Source organism: Phocoena phocoena, chromosome 11 (assembly GCF_963924675.1).
Source record: "Phocoena phocoena chromosome 11, mPhoPho1.1, whole genome shotgun sequence".
Lineage (NCBI taxonomy): Eukaryota > Metazoa > Chordata > Mammalia > Artiodactyla > Phocoenidae > Phocoena > Phocoena phocoena.
In genome coordinates this window covers 62918744-62941186 of record NC_089229.1, presented here as the reverse complement: position 1 = coordinate 62941186, position 22443 = coordinate 62918744, and the positions used below count along the sequence as shown (strand labels likewise).

General features: G+C 39.8%; 1 protein-coding gene across 8 annotated transcripts in view; it reads right to left on the bottom strand.

Annotated features, from left to right (window-relative positions):
- Nucleotides 1-479: 479 nt before the first annotated feature.
- LIMA1 (LIM domain and actin binding 1) overlaps nt 480-22443 on the bottom strand; it is an 84253-nt gene continuing 62289 nt past the window's right edge. For 2 of the 8 annotated variants that reach the window (XM_065886660.1, XM_065886658.1), the window contains 6 exons: nt 21322-21470; nt 18355-18462; nt 13315-13372; nt 11665-11774; nt 4320-4453; nt 1807-2815 (listed from right to left, as the gene is read on the bottom strand). In XM_065886660.1, the coding sequence (XP_065742732.1) occupies nt 1807-2815; nt 4320-4453; nt 11665-11774; nt 13315-13372; nt 18355-18462; nt 21322-21470 (1568 nt within the window). Of the gene's footprint in view, nt 2816-4319; nt 4454-6996; nt 7056-11664; nt 11778-13314; nt 13373-18354; nt 18463-21321; nt 21471-22443 lie in introns of all 8 variants that reach the window. The other 6 variants (XM_065886653.1, XM_065886661.1, XM_065886654.1 and 3 more) reach the window with 6 other exon arrangements.

Genomic DNA, 22443 nt, shown 5'->3' with positions numbered 1-22443 from the left:
CATTAAAAAAGGTACCTTAATTGGGGCAGTTGCCTCTGCAAGCAAGGAAAACAAACAACCAACTATGCCTCTGCCCAGGGTAGAAAACAAGTCCATTTTCAGCAGAGGCATTTGGAAATTCCATTTAGCATTTAGGTATACTTGTAAGGTAAATTATTAAATGCGGAGTACAATTAACAATAAAAAACCACCACTGCATTTTGAATGGGTAAAACAAACAGCTCATTTTGAATGAACACAATAATTCTCTTGCCAAGTTGCTTTCAATTTTCAAGAAAAATGTTTTCTAGGCGGATGAAATCCTAAGATCAGCCCAACACCACCACCTAGTGGTGAGAAGTATACATTGCATGTCTCTTCACTTCATACCCATCAGATCCATCTGCCTTTTCTACCCAAACTGCTAAGGTAAAAGCAGGTCCTGAGAGACTGTAACAATGTAAAATAATAATGGAAAAGGAACATTGAAAAGTTCAAGTGTAAATTAAAAGCTTTATTGAATAAAAATGTTTCAGAGTAAGCAAGACTGTAAGAAAGCAGAATATTTTACATCTCTAAAAAATATCAGAGCTAAATCTCTAAAAATGCAGTATAAAGAAAAGCCTATACCTTAAAACACCTCTCTCCCCCAACATACAATTTGGAATATCAATTATGTACAACAACTGTACTCAAGTTTATATTGTTCCAAAACCTTAATACTAGAAAACCATCTCCCAAAAAAGGCCTATAACTGGTTTAATTGCACCCTGGGAATACTGTCTGCCATAAAAATCAATACATTTCAGAGCTTTTAAGTATTAAAAAACTAGTGTCCCAGGAAGGGGATATCAGAAGTAGAATATAGGGTTTGAGGATCTGAGCTCAAGTGGTTTAAGGCTTTTTTTTTTTTTTTTCTGTTATTCCTCCTTTAAACTCATCATTTTGCTCTAATATGCAACATGGCAAATACAAAAGATCTTATAAAAATATTGCAGCTTACAGTAAATTATGAGAAGCACAGATACCACCAGAGAAGAAAGCAATCACTTGGGGGTGTAGTCAAACTCATTGGCAAATACCATAGCTTATTTGGGACACGATGAATCTCTCCAAGCACTAAGGGTGCTCAAAAGGTGCTCCAAAAAGATGGTTATGCTATATCTCAATAATCTGGTTCAGGATGTTGTTTAGAAAGCAGGATGCAATAAATTCCCCATATATATCGGAGCAAGCAGTAAATTCCCCATATATATCAGAGTAAGAAAATTAACCTAAATTTTTTTTTAAAGACTAAATATTTGATCTCTTAACAGAGGAATACTAAACAATAAATTGGTATTCATGTAAAAATATACAAACTGTGCCCTTTATACTAAAGTGCATTCAGTCACAATGTTTAGGCCCCTAAATCCCTTCTGCATGTTTCCTAATTCCACAATTGAATTTTTAGTGTAACAATGTACTACTAATCATCTCTCCATTTTCATATTGTCTTTTGGGAGTACAATGGAAGCTGGACCATATCCGTTGGAATATCCCCCCCCCCACACACACATACACACTCCCAACCCCCAAAAGACCTTAAAGCAGTTGTGTATATCATCATTGCTAAAAGAGAGGATTTAAGTAATGTTATCTAGCATTTAGAATTGGTTCACTTAAGCTGCACAGTATGGGATTTTTTTGAAGCAAGAACTCTTTTCCAAAGTTACTTCCACATAAATTACAACTCATGCTAAGACACTGTTTTGTGCATCACTTTGATAAAGGGCAGTGGCTCACTAACACTAACATAAATTTAAGGCCCAGCATCATTGCAATTTGTTATTCCTCATCTTCATCCTCATCATAGTACCGATTTCTCTTTATCTGTTCCTCCACAGAGAGCTCTTTGACTACTTCTCCCTCCCAGAATCCCACATCCTGGGATGTCTGATTCTGAGTAGTGAATTCTTTAGTGGAGGTGTTATCTGCAAAGCTAGACCAATTTTTAGAGTTGGGTTCTAGTGAAGACTGCTGTGTGAGAAGGTTTCTATCACTTTCATCTAAGTTTGCACCATTTTCTATAAGATTTTCACTCCCCATCTCAAAACTGTGAACTTCCTTACTTCTCCTTCCTGCCTCCTCTCCTTTAGATCCCTTGTTTGGCCAGGTTGTTTTTTCCACACTCTCATTCTTCTCGGAGGCATTGGCATTCTCCGTTTGTTTCCTTTCTGCTGCTACACCTCCTCCAAACTCCTCACTCTGCTCTGACATGCTCCAGCCTTTCCTGATAGATGGGGACAAGGTTTTGGGGCTCTTGACTGAAGAGGTTCGAAATGAAGCTGCTACAGTGAACGGGCGGCTTCTCTCCTTCAGTGAAGAAGTTCGTCTTAGCTTCTTCAGATCCAGATCTACATCCTCAGGAGCTTCAGGCTTGCTGATTTCATCCTCAGGAGGCCACTTAGGCTTCGATACTTTGATCCCTTCCTCCAAGGCACTTCCTGAACTGCCAAGTTCAGTAGGGGGCGGCCAGGCAATCCTCAACTTCTTGGTTTCAGCTGGCTTGTCTTCTTTCTCCAGCGGGGACGAGGCCTTGGCTTCCATACTTGCAGTCAGCACACCAACCTTAGCAATGGGGGCATCTTCTACCCCTGGGCTCTGAGGGGTCTCCCCTGCATTTGGAAGCTGGGCTGGTCTCTCCAATGTTTCTTCGTTTTCATTTTTGCTCGCCCACAGATCCTTGTGTGGTCTGTGTCCAAAGCCTTCATCATAGTTGCCTTTAGATTTAAAGAGTTGATTGAAGTGAGGCTTGCAATAGATTCTCCCATGTAAAGAGGCATATGTTCCTAGACTGTTGTTTTTAAAAAAAAGAGCATAAAGTTAACAAATATGTATTCTCTTATTTACACCAGTAGGCTGAAACCTGGCAACTCCAGTATATTCAGAAGATGCTAAGTGAGAAAAATACCTTTAAAAGCACATCAGTCACTGAGGGTGTCCTTTTAAGCACATTTGTTTTATTATCCTTATAAAAAACATGCTCAATTCTAGGTCTGAACCTTCACAAGACATTCTTCCACCTGGTACATGCTCCCATTTTCAAGTGATTTCACTCCCCTCTGTCAAAACTGTTGAAAAAGTTACTTCTTCCAGGTAGTCTTCCCTAGGTAGTCCCACCTAGTTCTGATCATTCATATATTTCCTAAGTATTTCTAACCTATAACTACTTTTAATGATATTCCTTTGTAAAAAGTTGTATCTTTTCCCTCCTAGTTTCCCATTTGTGTTATAATTTAAAAGCACGTTTTTACAGAAATGGGTATAACGCTCTGCCAACGCTTGGCACTGAGTAGACGTCAGTGATTAAATAAAGGAAAGCTATGGTTAATAGGAGAATGGTGAGCAGTAGCCAGAAGTCGGTCTACCCTAACAAGAGTGCTGGACAGGCCTTTAGGACATCTGGTGCCTCTCGCAGGGTTAACACATTTTAAAGGGCGGTATAAAAACAACAGCATTTCCACAGAAGAAATATAAAAATTCAAAAATTTAGAAAAATGTGCTCTGGAGAAAAAAATACAGTGGGCAGAAAAAGAACCACTGTGTGGAAGTCACAGAGGCACATTTTGGCTCAACAGAAGGGAAAGTTTTCAAGCTAGCGCTAACGCTGGAACTAGCTGTAGTGGGGTATTAACCCCCGCAGAAGTGCCACGCAGGTGCCAGGACATCTTTCAACAGTATGCTGGAAAGGGTGCTTGCTCTGGAAGGAAGGCTGGAGGAAATGACATCCTGGTTACTTCCTCCTCCAAGGTTCTACGGTTAAAATGAGTTAATACGGAATATTTCCCCAATTTGTCACATTTATACCCATACTTTGAGTAACTTGGAAGAAATGATACATAATTATTTTCTCAGAAAATAAAATGAAACAATATACAGAAAAATATATGCCCTTCAGGATCTATTATTATTGCTATTTTTACCATTTATATAGTGTTTGGGATAATTTCAAGGGCTTCAACAAGTATCCTCTTGAGATTTCTTAACTGTATGATTCTGTGACACCAAGGGAAAACATTCTACTAAATTAGGTCACAGGGGCAGTTACCTGCAACTTACATGATTTAAGCTTCGGTCCTAACATGTAAATTAACATGTGAGAGTACCAAGAAGTTCTAAACACCATTATAATTTGATATAAAATGCCTGTCATTAAATGGTACTTTTTACTTTCTTCAGAGGTCCTCAACAGCACACACTATTAGCACCACAGATTTTAGTACCAGTGTTCTAAAAACCAACCACTCCCTCTGGAGGTCCAGCCACACAGAGAGATGGCTTGTTTTGGTCTGGCTTACCTCAGTTTGTTGTTGCAATAGGAACAACGGAAGCAGCTGATGTGAAACACCTGCTTGTTGGCCAAGAGACGCTCCATTGAGTAGACTGTTTTCTGACATTCCACGCAGGTCTCTCTTGCAGGTGCCTGAAACTTCTAGGAAAAGCAAAGGACAACTCTAGCTAGCAAAGGCAGCAATGAGTTAGTACTCTGCTGAAGTGGGCCCCGGGATTTACTTTGTTATCTAAGGGCTCCCTTACCTGGTCTGTCAATTCTCAGAGGAACAGTAAGCCTACTGCAATTCTATCGGTTGACTCTCTAAGGCCAAGAGGCTCTCCTGAATTCCCTACCCTGATTGTCTGGCTGCCATAAGTGCAGCAGCCACTGAGGATGGGTGGAGCTAGGGCTGGACTGCAGAGAAAGGCTTAGACAAACCACCACACATACACACACACACACACACACACACACACACACAAGTACACACAAAATGATTCCACGCACAGGAAATGAGGAGAAAATGTCATCACATACAGAAGAAAGAAGTTTGATGGTTTGATCCAAGCGCCAAATAAGAGGCAGAACAGACTTTTTAAAGACCAGATTCTGAAGGGGGTAACTTTCAAGGAGAGAAAGCATTTGGCTTTTGGAAGTAGGAAAAGACTTTTAAAATCTTTTTATTTATTTATTTTTACTGAAGTCGAGTTGATTTACCATGTTGTGCCCATCTCTGCTGTATAGCAAAGTGACTCAGTTATACACATAGAGACTTTTTAAAAATATTCATAAAAGACACTTTGATAAAGCATCTCTCAGTCCCCTCTGCATATAATCTTGACTTGCTCAATCCACTAGACATAACATTTTTAAATAAAGCAAAATTGACACATAAATGGAACATTTTAAAAGACACACAAACTATTTTATTAGGATTCCAGAAGAAAGCATAGCCCAATAAAGCTACAGGTTCTATAATCTTTTTAAAACACCAAATGGAGAATAAAACTAATGTACTGGGTAGGGCGGTGAGTCACAACGGGGATTCATGAACTGTTTGTAAAGTGTGGAATATGGGCGGGGTGAGCACAGCTGTTGCTGGTAAACTCAGTCCTAAACTACATAAAGTAGGTTGTATTAGCACTGATGAAAGCTAGAATTCCAAAACCATAAGTTTTTACATGATAAGAAATAGTTACATGGCCACTAGGGGTGGGGGTAAGAAGTCCCTAGGTGTGTGTGACTCTTGACTTGTCCCAAGAGAAACAGCTCAACCAGTAAATGCAGAAGCAGCTTTAGTTAAGGTGGCCTGGAAGCTCTTTCAGGCACCTTGGTGGCCTCTGCCACCAAGACCGATATGGTGGTAAATAATACAATTTAGTCCCAAAGCCCAGGGCCTGAATGGTTAAGGTAAGCCTAAGATAAACCAGCTTATGGGTAAGACAGAATTTTGATTAAAAAATCCGAAAATAGACCCGTAAAAAAAATTCAGACTGCTGGTTCACTTGCCACAATGATTCACTAGGAAGTAAAGCAGAAATAGGAATGGTTTTCCAAGTAGATTTGGACAGAAAATGAGAGTAGAAAATGGGCATAAAATGGAAGCAAAGGTTAATATCTATAAAAGGGAGTTTAATAAAATTAGTGCTCCCAAATAGCACCAAAGAATTTAAAAATGAAGGAGGAGGGCTGAGTGTTAACAGCAGCCCCTCCATTCCTAGGGTTAGAGTAGAAGAGAAAAACTTAAAGGATCAAAGACCACAGCTACAACTTAAGTTTACCAGGCATAAGGGAGGAACTTAGATATGATCAAATGTATTGTACTGAATGCTGCTGGCAGATATCAGGGCGTTATTTGGAGCTCAGAATTGTTTTTTCTTTTTTCAAAATTTACTTTATTGAAGTATAGTTGATTTACAATGTTGTGTTGGTTTCTGGTGTACAGCAAAGTGATTCAGTTTTACATATATATAGTCTTTTTCATATTCTTTTCCATTACGGTTTATTACAGGATATTGAGCATAGTTCCCTGTGCTATACAGTAGGACCTCACTGTAGAATTGTTTTTTCTTTCTCTCTCTTGCTTTTTTTTTTTCCTTTGGCCGCACCTCATGGCTTGTGAGTTTGAACCCAGGCCCTCAGCAGTGAGAGTTTGGAGTCCTAACCACTAGACTACCAAGGAATTCCGAAATTGTTTTTTCTTATCTAACAAGATAGGACCTAAGTGGAGATGTCCTTGCATAATTTAATTAGGTTTCTCTAAAAGGACTAGGTCCTTGTCTAGCAAACAGGAAATCCATTAAAAGGCAGAATAAAATTTGGGTATAATAGTACAACTGGAGAGTGGCTGTACAAATCACAATTCAGACAATGTAAAAGTAATAGGACAAATGTATTTACTTATCAGATTGAAAATCATTTTCAGTTGCAGGATGAATATTGTATTTATAATACTTAGGAGAGTAAGCGCTCATTCTGGTCGCTAAAGACAGAGCAGGAGACAGAAATTTCCCATGGTAGAGGAGGAAATGGGTATTATTCTGCTAAAGGAGACTGGAAGCCTACAGAGCATGCCTGTTACACACACACACACACACACACAGAGAGAGAGAGAGAGAGAGAAAGAGAACACACGGTAGGAGAAGGGTGCAGCCCAGTGAATAGAAAGGAAAACCTGAGAGAAAGCTGCAAGTTGAGCTCACATTAGGAGGAAAGTGGAAGGCAGGAGCAGAAACTAGGTACCGGGAGCAGGAAGCAGAAGCTGGAAGAGACAAACAGGAACCTTCAATGAATACACAGCATTTGGTGTGCCCTGGAGGGCTTTTTTCTGCAGCTGAGCTGAAACTCAGTTACAGACTCATATCCAAGAATAAGACCACATTTTCTTTCTTTTTCAAGTAACTGCTAATCGTGGCAAAAATCAGCCTCACTCACATCTACCTGAGGCTAGATCAGAGTACCAGCTCAGAAGAGAGAGCTTTTATAGCCTTCACCCAAGGAGTGTCTCATTAACAATTCTTTAGTGTCTTTCTACCTCCCACACTTGACACCCCCCCACCCCATGGCTCCCTCTTGAACGGAGCCTTCCACAAGTGAAAAGGCATTCCTCCCCTTAACATCAAATTAATGGACTACTAGCTCAAATATCTGACTAGCCACAAGCTCCTACCTCGCCAGACCTACCAGATTCCCATTATTCCTCTTCCTTTTTCCCATACACCCTTTTCAAATTATTTAATGAAGGTTGATACGGCAGTTGCCCAAGGGCCCTTATAGCATCATAGAGACAAGAGGAGCCCAACATGGTAGTATGCCAAGTCAGAGTGGTTGTGGCTGTGCATTCCCTTTATTTCCTCTGTCCTGGGCTCTCAGCCACTTTTCTGTAATCGCCCCCATGTCTATTCAGACAGCAGGAAGCACGGTCAGTGCCCAAACCTCTACCGTTATGGTAGGCCTGGCCCACACCCTGCCCAGGCCGTCATGGCACGCCTGAACTTGCATAGCCACCTTTAAAACACTGCCAGTATTAGAATGTCAGACATTTCTTATCTTTCCAATATATTTTTTCAGGTAGTAAGATGTTTTTTCGTCTCCCCTCCCTCACCATTTTTCAAATGTAGAAACTAAGGTACCAGGATGTCAGATGCGTTATAGAAGTTTGCACAGTCAGTAAAAGAATTAAGATTAAAACTCAGAATTCCCGACTCACAACCCAATAGAGTATTTTCTCAATTGTCCTGGAATAAATTTCCATAACTAAAGGAAACGCTTTGGGGAAGGGAGCAGATGCTAACTAACCCAAATGAACATAATTTCACCACAGCATTTTGAACAAATGACAGTCTTCACTTTGTTTCAAATTAAAATATGCAGATAATATCTTCAGGATATTCAGGAATGAGTGCGATAACATATAAATAACTGATGTCCCTAAACACTGTCATGTCTTTCCCATCTGAGGGATGTTACAGGCCTTCTGTAGATCAGCATCTACTTAAAGCTTTTTTACAATAAATTTTTATGACTTCATCTACATTCTTTCACTCTCTTGTCTCATATATATTTTTTAGTCTAATGAAGGCTCCAGTTGGGGTACACGTCTGTGTGTGGGAGGGGAGCAGGTAGCAGCTGGCCATAAATGGTGAAGCTAATTAGCCTTTAGACACAGTGAAATCAAAAGAAAAATCTGTATTGATGTCAGGCCTCCATTCCTCAGATAGAACACTGTAAAAGGCCTTTCATTTCCTCCTTACAATTTGTACACAATATCTGGGTAATTAAATTGAAATTCTTCACCATATAGTAAATGGTTGGGCTGGCTCTGAACAGCCTTAACCCTTCCCCTAGCTTTCTGTGAAAGCATTTTGGAGATATTCACACCCTAAGCAGATCGCTCTACATGTAGAGGAAAGGTTAGTGCTCTGAGAAAGCAGTAATGATGTAGGTAGTGAGAAAAGATTCTAGATGCCCTTCTAGCACAATTCTGGTAGATTTGCAAAATAGCATAAAACCTCCTACCCTGTCCATGGAGGAAGGGACAGGGCACAGAGGGTACAGCCTCTCATGCAGGCTGCCATATTTTCTCTACACATCCATCAGCAGGACCAGCCTAGGAACCTGGGATAGGGCTATCCTAGACCAGTAGGTGTTCCCAGGGCCAGTCACATCTCCTTCCTTATCATTTAGGGAGTAACTTATTTCAGTGGGAGGGCATAAAGCTTAAGAGATCTCTGGGTCTCTTGAGTTGAAAGGTTCTGATCCTTCCGAAAGGGCCCACTGAGCTCTAGACCCAGAACATCTATTTTGAGAAGGAACCTGCAACGTCAACTTCATTAGTGCCAAGTCTCATCAACTGAATTATCTAGCCAGTGTTCAAAATAGATAAAATCCTTACTTTTAAAGACCAGTATCATTTATGGGGTGTTTTTTTGTTTTCTGTATTTTTACTTTATTAAGCTAAAATTTGAAATGAATTGAGTCTTTACCTTAGATGTCCTGTTTTCAATAACAGACAGGAAACAAGGAGCAGTTTTACCAGGATGTGTGGGACCACGTTTTACCAGGACGTGTGGGACCCACAAATCTATTCTGAGTGAACAAGTTTATTCTTAGCTGTATGTAATTTCCCAGACTTGAGAAACTACTTCTGTTGCATGTTCTATGGCCACAAGACCAGTTATGCCAGCAGGTCTTCCTATAAACACTAAAGTATCTATATACTTGCCTGCAGAATGTAAAGAGTAACTTTGAGGAAGAGAAAATAAATGGCCTGTAAATAAAGTGGAGATGTGATTGGGTACCACCCTGAGCTCTGTACACCATAACCATTTGAGCTTTGGACCATGGGCAAACACAGGCAGTGAGGCCAGTTTACCCCAGTCTTTATACAATGTTCAAAACCTGAGGCGTATGTCTGGTGCAAGCAGGCTTGTCTGCATTGTACTGCTGGGTGACCAGAGCCAAAAAGGCAGGCATGAATCTGGGGCAGGTGCAGAGGGAGCTTTTCCTCCATCTCCTCTCCCCGGTGTGCCAGGAAGACCTAAGTGAGGTGCATTCCTTCGCACACAGCTCATCAGCTCAGACCCTGGAGTACGAATCAGGAGGAGTCCCGAAGGTCCAACCCAGGACCAGGAGATCTGGCCCAACAGTTGAGGGAGGTAAGCAAGACTGGACTGAGAATTCAAATATACTTGAGAACAGATTTTAGTTCTTAGATCAGCCACAGAATTTCCCTAGTCCCTCAGTCACACAGAATCCATGGCCAAGTCAGCTTTGTTAGCTGTTCTTTGTCCAGAACCACAACCCAAGGACTCACATCTGGGCAGGGTTGCTGTTGGAGAGGAAATTAACCCCGTGGCATTTGCTACTTTGTTGGACTTCAGATACTGGAAAAAAAAAAAAAAGTGCTGATGCCAGCATGAGCAGAACTTCGAGGCCAGAAGAGAGGGTCATGTTAAGTACATGTGCAGATTCCATCACGCAGCTCAGTTCTTTCTCCCTCATTTACTTGCTTTCTCTTGCTACTTTCTTCACCTTTTGTTCCTTTCAATAAACCTTACTCCCCTCTTACATCTCTGCTTCCTCTAAAATTTTCATGTTTACCTTCTTCCCCCGACCTCCCCTTTCCTGGATTCTCCCCTTTCCTCCCTTTGCTCCAAACCCTCACCTATGTCTTACCTCCATCCTTTCTTTTTTTGTTTTTTAATTAATTTTTATTGGAGTATAGTTGATTTACAATGTTGTATTAGTTTCTGCTGTACAGCAAAGTGAATCAGTTATACATATATCCACTCTTTTTCAGATTCTTCTCCCATCTAGGTCATTACAGAGTATCTCCATCCTTTCTGTGCATTAGAACTTTCATCAAGAGACCAATCATGCCTACAGTTGTGCGATAGAAACATGGCAGATGTGCGCATGAGGTTGAGGCAGTACAAACCACCTTAAAACTAATTCTACCTATTGAGTTTCTCTCAAATGTTAAAACCTTTGAAACAAAACCCAGCTACTTAAGAGAGCACCAGAGGAGGAAGACACTAAAGAAGTATAAGATATGTTTGTTATTAACCAAGTGGGTAAATCAACACTGCATTAGCAAAGCATTCAATTAAAACAAGTTAGGTGAGCAGCCTAAAAGAGGTGTTGGATTTTTTTTTTATCTTTGTTTATTTTTATGGGAATATTTACTTGTTCATAGAAAGGGAAAATACTGCTTTTAAAAATTAGTGAATGAAAAAAAAATTAGTAAATGAAAGGAGACCACAGATTGAGTAGCCTAGTAAAATTTTCCTCGGGTACAAACATTTTGGACATTCCTTAATATCTAATATTATAACCTAGTGTAAGTGTTATTTGAAGGGCCATTTTTATAGCAAATGGACTGGTCAACCCCCACTGGAATGCACACATTCTTTCTTTAAACGCGCTGACCACCAATCATGTTATGGTCAAGTTCCTCAGACCAGGGAGCCACTAAATCTTTAACACTGCACATTCCCATCCGATGGGCTGATTTTAACAGATTTTTCATATTGCTTTTTTTATAGGTTTTTACCCATTCATAGATTTATGAATTTGGACTTAACAAGAAAAAAAGTCAGGTTATCTTCTTTAACTTTGGGTTTTCTTTCATGAGCTTTCCAGATTTCAGACTGGAGCGGTATCAGTGAGGCTTCCCACTCCTGGCTCAAACACCTAAGCAAGAGCAGCAAGATTTCCAGGGAAAGTGACTGGCTCACGTGTGCCCTTATTTGGCATTTTCATCCCCAGGAAAGCAAAAACAGGTTATAATGAACATAAAGATAAAAGATGCAATGAGCTCTACTAGTAAACCAATGTCTACAAGGCTCCAAGAGAAACTGCCATCTTACCTTCACTGCTTTGGGAGGAGAACTTTCAGAAAGGCCGGAAGCTCTGGCATCTGGACTTAGTGGCTTGGGATGCACAAGCTGCTGGAACTCACTCTTAACCTGGGAGTTACCTGCTTGAGTTACAGAAGGAAGACATTTTATAGTATCTCAAGGGAAGGCTCAGAAAAGGTTCCTCCCCAAAGCAAATTTTAGGCACCTCCACTAAGGACAGGTCCTTTCAACACCAGGAAAAACATAGCTTTTCTGTTGAAGAAAAGCATTATTCTCATGCTAAAAACTATGCTCTTACATTCTCTGTTCTCTCACAAGTCGGGTTGTCAACTCAGAGGCTTTCTCACCCTTTGCCACATGCAGCGGGAATCCAAACCACCCTACATAAGGAAACTTCTGCCCTGTAGCATTTGTCATTTTTTAAGGCTGTTTACAGACTTTGATGGATTTTTGGTAGTTAGCAATCCCAACAACTCCTTCTGGGGCGTTTCAACTGAACTTGGGAAAACGGGGGAATGTGAGGGGAGAAATTTCATAAGACATGCTCATGTATATGAGTGTGTATAATTTGACACCATCTTTTTGGTCAGTCCTACAGCGAACATCCATGGATGAAGATTATGGAAAAAGACTCTATAAAGTTTTTTTCATAGTCATTGACGTGTCACCTGCATAAGTTAATTTCCTGCCAATATATTTGTTTTATGGAAAACTCAGAAGAGGCACGGAGAAGTCATTCACACAGTTGCTAAGGAACCATAAAAGATTCCGTAAAATCTAGAGTTATGTCAACAAAGTACTGAAAGATTATGGCTTATTTTTCAAAAAAATGTTTTGCAAACCTAGTCAAAACTCAGAAAAATTTCTAGTCCAAGCAAAATGACTGCAAAAGGAATGTTCTTGGATTCAAGCAGCAAGTTTCTAAAATTTTAAGGCAGGGTTTACTAGAGATCTGTTTAGCTGATACTTCAACTTCTTGCTGAGTTTTCAATGTCTAGTAAACTAATTAACCTGAGGAGAAGCTAGACATCCATATATATTTAAAAAAATAATACACTGAACATCAGAATCAAAAGTGGACATAGTATATTAAAAAACAAAGGTTTTTGTCTTTGGGAAAAGAGAGGCTCAAAATGACTCCAAAATAGGATGAAAATGTGATCAAATTCAGCACCCACAGGAAAATGTCTAGAATCTAGCCAGAGGGAGGATTATAGTATCTATTTAGATAAATAAGAAAAAGATATTTTTTTAAAGGTTACTCAAATACCAATTCTTTATTCCTGTAAATGAATGAAGTCCTTCTTGGCCAACCTTCTATTAAAATGAAACTTCAAAATTATAGTTTTTATAGCATTAACCCTGAAAAGGTTTGGTACAAAAGACAGGATAAGTTCAATGAGAGAAGCATCGAAAGTATTCAGCTGGCCACAAGTTAATCATATTTCATTGAATTTAACTTCTCTCTTAGGCATGGGATGTGTGAAGGGTACTCAAGCATCAGTCCTTAAAACCAAGTGAAAGATCTGATCAGCTACATTACTGGGTTTAATATGTTACACATTCTCAGCACTGACAGAACTGGGGACCACCCCCGCCAACCAAACAGGGGCTAGAGAACAAGACCCTCTTCCACCAGACCTAAGAATGAAAGCTTACGGGACTCATCCTCAGCAGGGGCGGAATGGGCTGCCAGACTATTCTCAGATGCAGAAACCTAGAAAAAGAAAGGCAGGGTGGGGGGTGGGGGGTGGATTAAGAATCACATTAGAAACAAAAGAGCAAACTGCTATTAATGCCATTAAAACCTGCTGACTCCAGTCAGTCACTGGCTGCCTGGGGGAAATAATGGCCCCCAGAACAGCTGAGCATTTAAACAAGAGGCAGCAAAATGTCTTTTATGAGGATATTAACATGCCTCTCAATTACAGAGTAAGGCAAATAACAGACTGCAAGCAACTGCCCAAAGTGTGCATTATCTTCCTTTATAAAAGAAGTTCTAAACCATATCTTTGTACTCTCAAAGAAAAGGCGGGAGCGGGGGAGGGTACAAAACAAAACCCTCTATCAGGGAGAGCAAAGCTCCTCACCACAAACCACAACTCGTGTAACTTGTAACTCACTCCAAGGCAAGATAAAGTCTTTACATATAGGGACTATTCTTTTATTTTCCTAACTCCTTATTTCCCAAACAAATGCATTCTGCTGAAACAAGCTTGCTGGTACAGAAGACCTTCTGATAGCTATAAAACAAATTTATCTAAAACCAACCATTGGTGTTATCTTCAAGGTTAGTTTCCCTTTTTAGTTCTGGTCTCAAAATGGCAATGTTTAACAAGATGGCAAATATGTATAGGTGATTATTTTCCCCATTTGGCATCAAATTTAAATAAAAGTACTTTCTACCAGCTCTCTCTCCTTTCTACTGGCCCCTAGGCCTTCCTGGTATCTTCCTCCACACTCAAAATCATGAAGGGTCGGGATTTCTCTGGTGGTCCAGTGACTAAGAATCCGCCTTCCGATGCAGGGGATGCGGGTTCGATCCCTGGTCAGGGAATTAAGATCCCACATGCCGCAGGGCAACTAAGCCCGCGCGCCCCAACTACTGAGCGTGCGTGCTCTAGAGCCTGCGCGCCGCAACTAAAGAAGCCCACGCACTGCAACGGAAAGACTCCACATGCCGCAACAAAGATCCCACGTGCTGCAACTAAGACTCAATGCAGCCAAATACATAATAAATAAATATTAGAAAAAAAGAGAAAGAAATGCAGAGAACTTCTAGTGAGGTTATGAGGAAGGAATTCCACCCTCCCCCCCAAAAAAAATCATGAAGGGTCAAGAGGTGACCCAATGTGCACTCCTCGTGAATATTCTTTCATTCAGATGTCAGGGATTTTATGGGTGATGCTGAGTGTTTATATCAGGATGTCTAATGTACTGAATAAATTTACAATGGAGATTAGGTTGTTGGCTGACTGCAGCGTGGTCATTTTTTCCCCTTTCTTCTCTGTTCATTACAGGAGTTGTGACATGGTATAAACCAAACCAGTATAATAACAGTTAACATTTATTAAATGCTTACTATGTTCCAGGTATTGGAATGACCACTTTACATGCGTTGTTTCATTTAATGATACGAAATAAATTTTCTGAAAGTTGTGCATGGCCATAAAAAGCTCTTCAATTCTTGCTAAATTAGGAGGTGCACCCATCCCAGGATGTCCTTCTTTCACCTCCAATTTAGTCACCTTGAACCTGCAGGGTAAACTTAATGCCAATCATGACATCATTGCACACGCCCAACCAGATGACTTCACTGCAGGAATAGCCAGGAGAGAGCATGTGAGATTTTGCTCAAACGCTTCATTAAAGAAAAGCACAAATTCATTCACAAGAGGAGAATGGGAAGACAGTACCTTGACAAAATATTCTATTTCAGGCAAGTTTACCCTGGCATTGACGTCCTTTTGTAACAAACTGAAGTTCAAATAGTTCTTAGGTATTGGTTAACAAAAGCTAGGCAAAGAGCCAAAAGGATAGCTGAAGCTCTGAAAAATTTTATGAATTTTAAGGCAGCCAAGGGTTCATGAACCTACAGTATACACTTGAAGACTATGTACTATCTTTATCTCCTCTCTTCCCCACCCACTTCCCAATTTGTGATTCAGCTGCAATGATACCCTTTTAGGCTATAATTAAAATGTTCTGATCCTCCAATTCAGCTCAGAGTTCCAGGTTCAAATCAATACGAAGACAATCAAGAAGGAAACATGATCACCCATACTGTAATTTAGAACCACCAGTCCCTTTGGATCCTAAATTCTTCTGCTATGTCTAAATAACAGTAATAGGCTCATTTATTTTTTAATGGCATTTATCATTAGGGTTATACTGACCTTCCCTGAAATCTGACTTCTTCAGTTGCTCTGTGCTCCCCTTCCTGACAAATATTTGGCATTTCTGTAAATATCTGAATCTATACCATAGAGGGAATTATGTTAATGCCACTGGTTATCACTGTTTACCTATAGGTACTCTGAGAGAATGGCATTTCTAACTCTTTATATTTAATCACAACTTTTGCCTTGCAAGAATCATAATCAATAAAATTAGCAGAAAACATAAGTGAACTTATTAGTTACTTATTTAATATCAATGTGACTTCCAGAGGACATTCAAAAGGTCAAGCCAAAGGGGTGAAAGATCTATACATCTCTTTATATAAAGTAGAAAAATTATGTTTAGAAAAAAATTACCTAAAACTCAAAGCCAGTGTATTGAGAGTGAATATCTGGGAACCACAGAGTAGATAATGGTGAAGATTTCTAATGCATATGTATTTCATATAATAAATTTTTCATGATAGACACCTAACAAGAAAACAGTTTATATCACTAGTATGCAAATATATACAAATTAAAGTAGTGATTTTACAGAAAGGCAGATTTCAACGATGTAGCAACATTTGTGCATGTGTGTTGTGTATGTATATTTTTGGTTAATTTTCAGTGTCTGGAAGGGAATACACAGTGCTGCTAGGAGTACAAACTGAAGTTACATTTTAAAGGGCATTTTAGTATAATGTGTCAGTTTTCAATAAATTATTCTAAGAAAAAAAAAAAAAAAAAAGAAGGAAACATGAAATTAGATATAGGGAACATCCAAGCATGATTTTCCAGATGATCATTCCTCAAATTATGCTCCAAGGACAGATGGGAAGATTTCAATGCTGGGAATATTTTTTTCTCTTAAATGTCTTTTTTACAGTATATAAGAAAAATTCCAAACATATCACTTATACATAAGACATAATCTCCCACTTAAAAAATGGGAAAACCAGGCAGTCTAATGAGAGAACTCACTTGATACATGACATGTGACATGGAAATAATGCCTGAGCCCACTGTTTCAAGGACGTATGTAATTTGATTCTTTTATGATTATGAAACACATTACTGCCACGTAGTTTGTCTTATTATCTCAAAATACATTTGTGATATAGTTTTGTAAAATAAAGCCATTTAATGTTCCTAAATTTTTTCCTGTTCTATTCTTTGAGTCAAATATTGTAGCCATTAATCTGAGACTATTTTTCTGTGTGCCTCCTTTGGTCCAAGTGTGTAGTATATCTCATGAGTTCCTGTTGGTATGCTGTCAATATATCTATTTTAAAGTCTGTTATAATCAAATAAATTTGAGAGCTATTGCTCTTAACCCATTTTAATTATCTCCTCACCTTTTGTAGAATGGCCTCAAGGGTGTTAATATGTGTAACAGAAACAATGACTATACTCCTATTAGTCACTGTAATAGACTTGAAAGCTTTCTCCTCATCTAACTTAACATTTGATTATCATATTGACAGAAAGACCAACGAGACTGGGTAATGGATTGGCAGAGAAAATTCACCTGACATATATATTGTTACTTAATCCAACTAAGCCATCCATCTAACCATAAGTGTATAAAACCTGATTTGCTTAAAACCTTCCCATGGCTTTCCTCCGATGCAGGACTACAATCATACTCTTAAGGGTTTTTCAAGACCCACCCTGGCCCTCTCCCTCCACCTGTCTCTTGCCATTGCCTACAGGTACTTCATGCTCCAGACAAGTCATCTTGGTTGGGTTCTCTGGTTTCCAAACCTCTGTTGTTTCTCCCTGGAATACTCTTCTCTTTCTTTACTCAACCGTCCCCTTATTCACTTGGCCTATTTCCACACATCCCTCAAGACTTGGCTCAGATATCACCTTCTTTTTTTACATTTATTTATTTATTTTTGGCTGCATTGGGTCTTTGTTGTTGCATGCGGGCTTTCTCTAGTTGCAGTGTGCAGGGGTTACTCTTCGTTGTGGTGCGGGGGCTTCTCACAGCGGTGGCTTCTCTTGTTGCAGAGCACAGGCTCTAGGCACGCAGGTTTCAATAGTTGTGGTGTGCAGGGGCTCAGTAGTTGTGGCTCGCGAGCTTTAGAGCACAGGCTCAGTAGTTGTGATGCACGGGCTTAGCTTCTCCCCAGCATGTGGGATCTTCCTGGACCAGGGCTCGAACCCACGTGCCCCGCATTGGCAGGTGGATTCTTAACCACTGTGCCACCAGGGATGTCCCAGATATCACCTTCTTGAGGAAGTCAGGTTAAGGGTCCTTAGTCCAAGCTTCCATGGCCCCTCATAGCCCTTTCACGGCACTTGTTATACTGTTTTACAATAGCCAACCTACACACATCTCCCTCCTACTCTGTTAGCTTTCTTGCAGGTGAAGACCACGTGGAATGGTTTGTTCACATTTAGTTGCTAAGCTCAGCATTGCCTGTGCTTAGCATAGTGCCTAGCTTTCAAAATACTTTGAAGTGAAAGAATGACATTTTCTTACATAAAATGTGTTAAATTAATAATATACAAATAACTTTGAAGATGATATCTCTATTCAAACCAGGTTTTTAAAAATTACTTAAGCTCTATGTCCTCTGAGCATCTGCTGAGCAAAAGAATTTTCCAGTGAAGGTTCATTATTTGGTCAGCTATAAGTTGCAGAGCTCCCCAACCAAAATTATGTGACCTCCAAAAAAGACAATCTGTCCTGGCAGCTGTTACCAAATTCCCAGACACTCTACAGCCTAGAGTTAGAAGCGTTTCTAATTTTAAGCATCTAATTTAGAACACATGCTTCCCTGGCAAATGGACATCAGACTTTCCAACCCACCTTTTCTCCATCCTGATGGGCGATGCAGACCTCAGGACCCGGGGGCACATTCTCCTTTTGCTCCAATTTATGAGTTTTGATTTCACCACCACTAGCTCTCAACTCATTCTACAAAATAAAAATAGTCTGTGAATTAAAAAAAAAAGTCTCACGATTCTCTTCATAGCACATCTATTAAATAAACTTGGAATGTTAAAAAAGAAATTATTTTAAGAGGCTTTAAGTCAAATCAACCCCCTAACTCTCACAAGCAAAACCCATTGACTTGTGAAATGACAAAAGCAGCTTTGTGGACACATACCTCAGAGTTAAATATTTATACAACTAGTCTAAAACTGGATGCTCATTAGAATACAGACACACACACAGACCACCCCCCGCATACAATGTTCTCGTGATTCACTCTTCTAGCAGCAGAGCTTGTGGGAATGCAAAGCTGGTGAGTTTTACCAGAAAAGACCATTCTGGAGCAGGGGAAAGGAGATGCCAAGTGCCAATAATTAAGAAAATATACTGACCATATATATATAAATGCCCGGCCTGGAAAGAGAGACAGCAATGATGTATACATATAAAAATTGAAATTATACTTAATGATACCATAAAACAGTCTTTCTTTGTGAGACTTTCAAAGACATGTTTTTAGCATAAAATTCATTCAGTATACTAAAGACATACCTTATTTTACTTCTCATAATAGAGCTTCAACATAAAAAAACAGGCATAAGGAATCAGAAGGAGTAAGTGTAAACATATCTGTTTTCCTTGCAAAGAACACTTGGGGTAAAATATTAAAATTGACTTTATTACTAGATCCACAATCAGTACAGAGGTAGATGAATACGGACATTTCCTACCTTTAGTCTGCTAGTTATCTAGTACCCTTCTGTTCTCTGTGACTCTTTAGGCATGGGGAGAAAAAGAGCGATTTATGGCCACAAGGCCAATGAAGGGAGTGTGAGTGCGACTGACTCAGGTGTGGGATTCCAGGTTGAGGCCTACAGCTCTGAAGGTGCGTCTATGAGGAGGAGCTGGCAGCCAGCACTACAGAAACCAACAGTACAAGAGCCCAAAACTCATTTGTGACCCCATCTCAAAGCCCAGCCTCCGGAATCATTGCCAGAGAGAGTGCGCCTTGCTACAACCATGCTCTGTAAGAGGCCTGAGAAATTCTTTGGGGATGAGATAAAACGTGCTTTTTATAAGAATTCCTTAAGACTTCTCAACTCTTAAAATTTACAGAGCAGGCGAACCGCAATGCAGAAACTCTTATTTAGGAGTTAAAAAAACAAAGTCACTGAACAGGTTTTTCCACGTAGGGAGTCACCTGGTAAGAATGTTTATAGCAGGAGGGCACTGAGAAGCAGCAAAATCCTGTAACAGAGGGAATTAAGCTCCACAGATCATCTGTTTGCTGTATCTCCTGACCTGCCCTTTAAGAGAAGTCTAAATTTGCTGATTTTTCACACTCCCAGTGAATAACAAGCCTGTGATGTTCCACTTCGCTACTGATTTACACACAATATCTCTTCTTAAATCGATACTGAAAAATCAAGATGAGATTACTCACTGCCTAGAGACTTAGTCCACCAATAAATACTATTGGAAAATGCATACTTCATAAGATGGGGGAAAGAAGGCTCAGCTCCTGGAATACACACTGTGATTTCTAACAGGCACTAGTTCAGCCTGCCAAATAAAAGTGAATACTGTTCTTCCAATTTTATTAAAAAATAACAATCAAGAGATTAATAATTTGTCATTTGAAATGTTAGAAGGAACAACTGTTTGAAAGATATATATGTATGTGTACATGTGTATATATGTGTGTGTACTTATGAATAGATGGCATTTAAAAGGCAACTTCAAATAAACAGTTCAGGGCTTCCCTGGTGGCACAGTGGTTGAGAGTCCACCTGCCGATGCAGAGAACGCGGGTTCATGCCCTGGTCCGGGAGGATCCCACATGCCGTGGAGCGGCTGGGCCCGTGAGCCATGGCCGCTGAGCCTGCGCGTCCGGAGCCTGTGCTCCGCAACGGGAGAGGCCCGTGTACCACAAAAAATAAAAATAAAAAAAATAAACAGTTCAGTTGTGTCCTCCTGCCAGTTAAGCCTAGGAAAGTATAAAGTGGAAAGACCCTCCATTCTACTTAGAATACATTTTTGTGCTTACTGAGTATGTCATCTTCCTCTCATTTCTCCCCCTTTTTCCTATCCACTATTCTATTTGTTTAGAAAATTATTACATCATAAGAAGTAAAGATTAAGTAGACCCTAATTTGTATGATTTCATTCACATGAAATGTCCAGAACAGGAAAATCCATAAAGACAGAAAGTATATTAGGGGTTGCCAGGGGATGAGGGAAGTGGGGAATTGGGAATCACTGCACAGGTATGGGTTTCTTTTTGGGGTGATGGAAAATTTCTGGAATTAGACAGTGGTGATGATTGCACAACCTTGTGAATATATTAAAAATCACTGAATTGCATATTTAAAAATGGTGATTTTTATGTCAGGTGAATTATATATCAATAAAAATTGCAAAAAACACCCCATCCCACATTAATGTTGAACATATTCAATATTTCTCTCCAGTATTCTCCCTTTCTTCTCTCAAAAACAAAAATAAGTGTATATGTTAAAACTAATAAAATACTATCAATACTTCTTTAACAACAACAAGATTAAGTAAAAGCAACAGGAAAATTCTCAATGACATTACTGGATGGTAACATCACACAAAAAAATGAGTGGGGTGGGAATGAGGCCTAGGAAAGCAAAGTCAGGATTAGAACATGGTGAGGATTACGAATGAAGCTAGGGTAGGATTTATGTGAAGAGAGAATGGCTGGGGACCAGTAAGGAGCCAAGGCTCACAGGTCAGAGTCTGGGAGACACTTTTAGTTCCCGTGCTCAGTGACCATTTGCTGGATGAGTGAACGAATGAATGATGCTGAACACATACTGTATAGTTGGTGGAACTGCTTTGTTTGGACACAGCTGCCTGGTACTTGGCCATTCGATCCTTTATGGAGGTTTCTGACAGGCGTGGGAACTCCAGATTTCGCCTACTCTCGCTTTTCTCTGAGTTGAATGATGAAGGTGACAACTGACCTGCAAGCATTGCAAACAATGTGCTTTATTAGAAGATAAAATGCGATTTGAATGATTTCAAGATTCTAAATTTTGGGCTATTGTAATCTAATATAATCAACCTCTTCTATTAAGAATACAAAGAAGGGAGACTTCCCTGGTGGTGCAGTGGTTAAGAATCAGCCTGCCAATGCAGGGGACACAGGTTCAAGCCCTGGTCTGGGAAGATCCCACATGCCGCGAAGAAACTAAGCCTGTGCGCCACAACTACTGAGGCTGCGCTCTAGAGCCCGTGAGCCACAACTACTGAGCCCACGTGCCACAACTACTGAAGCCCATGCTCCTAGAGCCTGTGCTCTGCAACAAGAGAAGCCAATGCAATGAGAAGCCCGCACACTGCAACGAAGAGTAGCCCCTGCTTGCCCCAACTAGAGAAAGCCCATGCAGGGACGAAGACCCAACGCAGCCAGAAAATAAATATAATTAATTAATTAATTAATTAAAAAAAAGAATACAAAGAAGGAAATCAGGATTATAACTGTCACTTACAAGGTAACATTCACTTACTTTCCCAACATTAAAAGGAGAACCCTTACCATCATTGAGTGTTATATATTTTAAAATTTTTGTTCATTTAACATGTGAAAAAATTAGATGGCAATGCCATTTTAATTTGCATTTCTTTGATTCCTAGGAGGCTGATGGTTTTCCTATATTAATTGATTTTATTTTCTTTTGTGAAGTGCTTGTATATGCCCCCTTTAAAACATAATAATTCTGCTCTCAAGGTGTTATGTTAGCAACAGTAATACAGGATAACCAATCTTGACAAGGGATAATGTCCATCCATGGGAGCCCTCAAGCCCCAGATGACCATGGAGCCAAAACTGTCGGTAACAGTACTTCCCTTATAATCCTGCAAAGTTACCGTTTGGTTAACACAGGTTACTGTTGATAAAGTTGGATTAAAAATACAGAGAAGCTATTTGGAAAA